The 7816-nt window shown below is 35.4% G+C and overlaps 1 protein-coding gene across 1 annotated transcript; it reads left to right on the top strand.

The window, feature by feature from the left end:
• Positions 1-1218: 1218 nt before the first annotated feature.
• igfbp6b (insulin-like growth factor binding protein 6b) lies at positions 1219-7032 on the top strand. Its single transcript, XM_055187395.2, has 4 exons — positions 1219-1819; positions 2612-2646; positions 2977-3096; positions 6178-7032. Exons 1-4 carry the CDS (start codon positions 1456-1458, stop codon positions 6289-6291), a joined length of 633 nt encoding a protein of 210 aa, XP_055043370.1. The 5' UTR covers positions 1219-1455; the 3' UTR covers positions 6292-7032.
• Positions 7033-7816: the final 784 nt, after the last annotated feature.

Raw genomic sequence — 7816 nt, forward strand, 5'->3', positions numbered from 1 at the left:
GTTATGTAAGTGCACCTTTCAGAATTGTCAAATCCATAGCATTGCTTCTTTCTTATAAATGTTAAATAAAACAAATATTGTTTGTTCTTTCCATCCCTTATTCATATGTTAGGTATAATTGCTTTTGGTTTGTACATTTTAAAGGGGACATATCATGAAAATCGGACTTTTTCCATGTTTAAGTGCTATCATTGGGTCCCCAGTGCCTTTATCAATCTAGAAAATGTGAAAAAGATCAACCCAGTAACTTTGTTTTGGTAAACCATTCTCTGCAAGCATGTTAAAAATAGGTAATTGAAATATGGCTCCCCTTGTGATGTCAGAAGGGGATAATACTGCCCCTTAATCTGCACTATGCAGCTCATTTGCATTTTAAAGGGCACACCCAAAACGGCACATTTTTACTCACACCTGCAAAGTGTCATTTTTAACATGTTATAATACATTATCTATGGGGTATTTTGAGATAAAACTTCACATACGTACTCCGGAGACACCAAAGATTTATTTTACATCTTAAAAAAGTCTTTGTGAAATGTCCCCTTTAATTCACAGAATTCCTACAAAGTATTTCATCTCCTTAAACACATGTACATTTCTTTTATCTAAAAAAGAAAACACAAGTATAGCTTTCTGATGTCTGGATTATATAATCCGGGGTTTAGGGAAATATGAACAGATATTGGAAACTAAATTTACATTTTGACTGAAAAGGACACATCAATTATATTAAAATAGATGGGAAAGATAACAAAGACAAGTTACCGAACTGAAATAGTACATTAAAAAAACTTTTCTTCTGAATCAAAGTATTGAGGAATCTGAAAAAAAGTCTTCTGCACTTTTCTTGTGGCTGATGGTTTTAACACATTCGAAGCCACAAGATCAAAGCTCCTCTCTCAGAGCAAATAACTGTAGTCGGTGAGAAATGAAATCCTTCGCCTTCATTGTTACCATGGCAAAGATGACAAGAATGCTCTAACATTTTCCCGGATGATGCAGGAAAAGTATACATCGCTGGATTTTCAATGAGCTTAACATAGCCTGAGCAAGTATCCTCAGCCAAATGAATGCTTCCAGATACGATAATGGTTCGAGTGAAGGCTGAAGCAGTGCTTGATCATTTCTAAAAGAAAAAATAATCACTCTCTTTCGTCCCCCCCCTCTCTTTTATTATCTCTCTCTCTCTGTTTCTCTCTCTCTCTTTCTCTCTCTCTCTCAGTCCCAACCCCTGAAGGTGTCATAAGCGTGCTCTCTCCCTCTCACTCTCTATCACCGCCTTTCAGATGTTTAAAAGCCGCTGCCTGCTGTATCTCACTCGTTCTTGGTTCGTATCATCTGGTGCTGCAGGGGACTCCAGGCTGCCTCACCGCTGCACAAGCTAAGCATCAAGAAACGCTGAAAAGAGAGAAACACTTCCAGAAATAGCATCATCCACATACGACAGAACAGAGCATGGAAAATCTGAGACCCGGGCGCAAGATCTCTCTCATTTCAAACTTGATGCCGGTTGTCCTGTTGCTGGTTATGCACTGTGGATCCAGGTCCCTGGCAAGTCGTTTGGGGCCCCAAAAAAACTGCCTGAACTGCAAAGACGGGCATCACACGGGTCGGGCCTCCAGGGACCACGGAGGGGCGGCCAGCACGACCGCCCTGGCATTAGGGGAACCCTGCGGGGTGTATACCCTAAGCTGTGCCAAGGGGCTTCGCTGCATGCCACCTCAAAAGGAACACAGCCCACTCCAGGCTCTGCTGCAGGGCAGGGGCTTTTGCGCTAGACAGGGCAAAATGAACCCGACAGAAAAGCCCCACCCCACAGGTAAGCCTTCGGGAAGCGGATGCCTTTGAGGTCCCCGTTTCTCCATAGGTGGTACCTTCTTGGCGTGTTTCTTTTTCTTTGCCGCATGCAGTTCGAGAATATGATGGCTAATCTGCTTTAAGTGCCATGTTTTAATAGCACCAGGATGTATTTCAGGGTCCACAGATGTGCTGGCAAGCATGTGCTGCAGTGTTCATACTAAAGCATTGATATATGATGATCAAATGTAACTGAAATGAGGAGATGCGCACAAAGTGCAGATTTGCACAGAAATGCTTTTACCCAACATACTAAAAATATGCAATTGGCAAAAAAGATCCCTTGTTATAGTATGCATTTGTATTAATGTCCAAGTGTTGTATTGAAGTAAAGAATGCTTGTTTGATTGTATATGGAAATGTGCATGCATGCATGCATGCATACATGCATGTGTGCATTACAACTGTGTAGTGCAAAAAATAATTTAAAATTAGAGAAAATAGTGTCTATATGTTGCTTCTACTCTATATTAGTGTCAGTCACATTCCTGTCATTGCTATTTTGTATAGAAGGTGTCTCCATCTGCTGTTTACTTTAGGTATATACAACTTACACTAGAATGATTTGCAAAACTATTCTCAAATGTTTTACAGCATTTTTCTAGAAATGTATACATATAAATACATTTTACAGTGTAGCATTTTAGACATTCATAATGCAATCAAACCAGACTCGTCCTATGTGCTCCTATGTCACCAAAATTGTCTTTTTCACAAAATGCAAAGTCATATTTCATTTTTGCTTTTGTCACAGGGACACATACTGCACACGGTGGTGACATAGAAAAGGTGAGTTTTTCATCATTTATAACATCTGCTATTCATGTCATTGTAAGCTTACAAATATGAACAGGGAGGAAGGAAAACCTTCTGGAAAAGGATTAACATGTAAATCCTGCAGAAATGTAGCTTCGTAATTTCCCCTGTGGTTTCGCTGATATATTTATGAAAGATCAGATTAATAACCACAATCTACAGTATTTCCATAACCTGGCAAGCCAATGCATGTTAATATAATCTTATTATCGCAACGTGTATCTAAATTAAATTTGAAACGATTCAAATAACAAACAGGATATATGAATCATTCCTTCATTTTTTCCAACATTTCCTTCCCAGGCTCCATGTCGAAAGCAGCTCAACATTGTGTTACGGGGTCTGGAGCTTACTATTTTCCAATCTGATCGTGATATATACATCCCAAACTGTGACACTCGTGGCTTCTACAGGAAAAAGCAGGTATTTAAAGATGAACGTTACTGCAAGATGATTAGAAAAAATTTATACAGCAAATGTACAGTTGGGTCTAAGTCTAAGAATACATTGCTTTTTAAAGTCTATGGTTTTGAATTGTTTAAAAGAAAGAAAGATTTATAAGATGTTTTATAAGAATTTATAATATAAATACGAAAATAAACTGTTGTACATTATGTCAAATTTGCTTGCAGTGCCTGCTGTCATTAGAGCAAATAAGGGGGATACCAAATTTTGAATTTCGTACAGTTTTCCTCAGTCGCTTTGGTACATTTCTCAGATCAGAATTGAAATTCTCACATCATTGTATCACTTTCTCTTTTTTTTTGAAGTTGCAAATGCTTTGGTACATCCATGCAAATGAAAATGTACAATTCTCGGCTTTTCCCTGCATTATCAGCTGCTTATGTCGTGTTGATCAAAATGTATTAAAATGGGTCTCTGTTAAATAGTCTCACTCCACACAACATTTAGGCATTAGTTCATAGTATAAGTCTTTACATGCAAAATTAAACAAGTTGTTATAATACAGGGTATGGTCAAACATATTTTTTATACATTTCCATTAGACATTTTTTCAAATCTGTCCTGAATTGGTACCCTGCAAAAAATTATTTTCAATTTTCTTTAATTTTTGTCTTGTTTTCAGTCAAAATATCTAAAAATTCTTAAATTAAGATGCTTTTTCTCGATGAGCAAAACAACTCAAGAAAATAAGTCTAGTATTTAGACCAAAAATATAAAATTTAAGTGATTTTGAGCCAATGGGGGTAAGCTAATTTTTCTTGAATTTAGTGTTTGAGAAAAATGTTCAAGATTTTTGCTTACCCCATTGGCAGATTTTTTTTTGCTTGTTTTATGCACAAAATCACTTAAATTTGATATTTTTGTTCTAAAAACTAGACTTATTTTCTTGTGTCGCTTTTTTCATCAAGAAAACGCATCTTAAGTTAAGAATTTTTAGATATTTTTGGGCAAAAATACTAAGAAAATGTTTTATAGAAAATGATTTTTTGCAGTGTAAATTTCTCCCAGGTGAATCTTGACTTTCTCTAACAGACAGGAACGTCCCCAGCAAACAAAAACCGAGACGTTGAAATGACGGCTAACTACAGACCCGGCTATGAGTCACCCACTTCTACCCTAAATAACCTTAAATTTGATTAAATGCCATTTTTGCCAAAATAACTTGAAGATGTATGATATTCCAACATGTAGGCAAAGTCAACAGGTGTACAAGGTGTTTTATTTCATTTCTTTCACATAAAAGTATAATGCATTGTCTATTTTTGGGCTATGGTTAGACGTCAATTAAACTTTCACTGGCAGCCCAAATTTAGCCTTGTTTTAGCCAAACATACTTGCTGGGTCAGGAGGTATAGGAAGACTTCAGTGTAATTCCTACAGCATTGCATGTACAGTTTTCCTTAAAGATATTGTCCCGACATTTCTACTTTTGTTTTTTTCTTTGTGCTATCTTTTCCTTTCTGCATGTCAATGACATGATCTGTCAACAAATTACAGTACAAACAGTAAAAGCGTAAATGTGAATCTTGTCCAGTCTCTTGCAATAACATAACTTTCAAATAACTTAGTTTCCATCAGAACATCCCTCCAGAGTTAACTGTTATATTGATAACCTGACTAAACAATTTGACTGTCTTAACCGTACACAATGACTTTTCGTTTTGATGGCACTGACAAGTTCATTGACACAGATATTTACTTTTGAGAGATGAACGGATGGGTGATTCTCACGAAAACTTGGTTTCAAAAATGTCAAGCATGAAAATGTAAAAATTGCTTAAATTTACTTTTTTTCCCACCAGACATTAAAAAACAAAGTCTGGAGTAAATGGGAACATTAATTTAAAAACTTTTACTTATCATTTAACACTTTTTGTAACATAATTAAAAAAATTAGTCCTAAAAAATCTCATTACCGCAACAGTCAGAAAACATCAACACTGACATATTTTCAAAATGACATGACAAACCTGAAAGAACATAATGTGCAGATTCTGCACATGCATTTAAAATCAAAGTATTATGCTTCTATTAATTAAATTAACATTTAATAAGCATCTGTTGCGGTAATGATAATCAAAATGTCGTGTAAGCATTCTGACGAGACAATATTTCAAATTAACTGTAAAAAAATTATCTTACCTGGTAGCCATCTTGAAGTAACTGGTCCATGTGCTTGGTCACTCAAAATCAAACTTTATTAAAATTCTGTATGTGTGCTTAAACTGTTCTCAAAAAGTGTTGCGGAGGATGAGAACATCAGGCATGGACACATCATTTTCCTAATTTTTCTTCATTATTATTATACATGAATATTCAGTAAATATTTTTCTGTCATCTAAAGTAGTCTAGCAAAACATCCATTTATTTTTTTTCTTAATATTTTTGTGTTAATTTGATTAAATTACAACATAACGCATGTTCAAACACAGCCGGACACATTGCGGTAATGAGAATTTCAGCAGAAAATGAGATAAAATTTACAATTATAAATTCTTATGTTGAAATCACACATTGTGCAAGGTAGAACACAGTATTGTGTTAATTCTGATGCTTTTTAATGTTACTATATTACACATTTTAAAGCTAAAATCATTAGTTCCGTGGTGTTTCAATGGTTTCGTGAGAATCACCCGGATTGGCTTTTGCAGGTTATCCATGGTGTTTTGCTATTTGTACAAATTGTTTAATGCACTTATTGTTTTGCAAATGTCAAGGATGATTCGAGAAATGTACCAAAGCGACTGAGACAAACTGTAATAAAGTCGTTTGCAATTCAACATTTGGCATTAAATTAGAAACAAAGGCAAAACAAGTGTCAGACTTTTGGACCTCTTTGTGAAGGTATATACATATAGATGTAAATCTATATAGTAAAATGCAAGTAAACAAGAAACACCAGCTTAGACCGTGGCTATTCTGGCTGATGGGTCAGGTGGTGGATAAGCCAGAAAAACAACCAGCAGTTGTTGGGTAGAGATGGGTTGAGATAATAAAGAAAAAGAACCAAAACAAAAACGATACGCTGTTGTCTTCCAGTGTCGTTCATCTAAAGGCATGCAGCGTGGACACTGCTGGTGCGTAGATGAGCTAGGCAACACCGTGCCGCCACGTGTCGGGGAAGACAGTAATTTACCGTGTGACGGAGAGTGAGGACAGTGACGGCACTACAGCTCTGATCCTGGAGGAAGAGGAGGGGTACAGGAGAAGGGGATGACTTAAGTTCGGTGCAAGACACTGCCTGATCAGGACACAACAGGGATAAACCACTTCCTGTGGAAAAGGCCCCCCACCTCCACATGGAAGGTTAACTAACTTCACTGCCATAAACTCCAAAGTCCAATATGTAACAGTATAAGCACACAGCAACAATGACCACTTCCAGTTTAAGTTGTGATTGGTCAGCTTTAAAAGAGAGTTATTTAATGCCCTATATAGTTGGAAACTTCTTGTTTGTGATACCTTGTGTTCTCCGTTCTAGCGGGATGTTATACTGGGAACCAAATGGGGTGACAATGCTTTTTAACCTATCCCCTTTTCCGCCCCTCTCCCCTTCTCCAAAAATACACTGAGAAAAGGAATATACCGTATCTTTTTAATTTATTCTGGAGTATTACTAAATTTCTTTGAATATTTTCCTCGAAGATGTGCATACTGTGTACACATTGTTCTGTAATCCATACGCATCGAAACGCTATTTTACCTTCACATGATTTAAAAAAGCACCCATTTGTTTTTCATGGTATGACACCGCGAATGCACGTTGTGAATTATTTGTACATAAGTGAGGTTTTTGTGGTTGGTTGTGTTATGAGGTGAAATATTCTTAAATGCTGATGGCTGTTACCCTTTTTTGAGAAGTTATTTTTATATATTTCAATATGCTATTTTAAATATATATAAATGCATATATAAATTGTTGATTTATTTAATGAACTATAATGCCATGTATTTTTATATTGTCCGCAGTTTTTCATTGTCAAAACAGATTTTATTTGCTAATATAGTGAGCGCCACACATTAATAGACAAACAAAAATAATATAATTTTATGAAAATATGTTTGGAAAAAAAACACCCTTTAAAGAGCAATTGTTGCTTTTTAAAAATATTTCTGTCAATTATTTATATTGATTGTTATGTATTGCAAAGTGTTACTATAGCCTGCTAGGCCTACTAAATAATTACGTTTTCAGATTGTATTCGGGTTTAAATTCTGTATTTTGTCATTCCCACAATGCATTAAGATTAAGTGCAAAAAATAATGGATGATCCATTGTAATTCAGTTGTATCAGTATATGTGCCAGTCATTGTGGCCTCTGCAAAAACAAAGTCTGCAAAAAAATAAAATAAATAAAAAAAATAAAAGATGCAGAGAGAAATAAAGCATATATGTTAATATAAAATATGAATTCTTTGCAGTGTGTCATTTAAAAAAAATTTGCATTATTAAAGTAAATGTAAAAATATCACTGTAAAAAATGTCTGTAGAAATTACAGTATTAGTGGGTATTACTGGCAACTAGCTGCCAGTAAGATTTTACATTTATGTTATTTACTGGCAACATTTTGTTCAAAGTTAAATGAACATGAAACATTTTTTGACTTTATCTTGTACAGTAAGTTACTGGCAACCAGCTGCAAAATTACAGCAATTTTTTTAGAGTGTACTACATAG

Source organism: Misgurnus anguillicaudatus, chromosome 13, assembly GCF_027580225.2.
Source record: "Misgurnus anguillicaudatus chromosome 13, ASM2758022v2, whole genome shotgun sequence".
Lineage (NCBI taxonomy): Eukaryota > Metazoa > Chordata > Actinopteri > Cypriniformes > Cobitidae > Misgurnus > Misgurnus anguillicaudatus.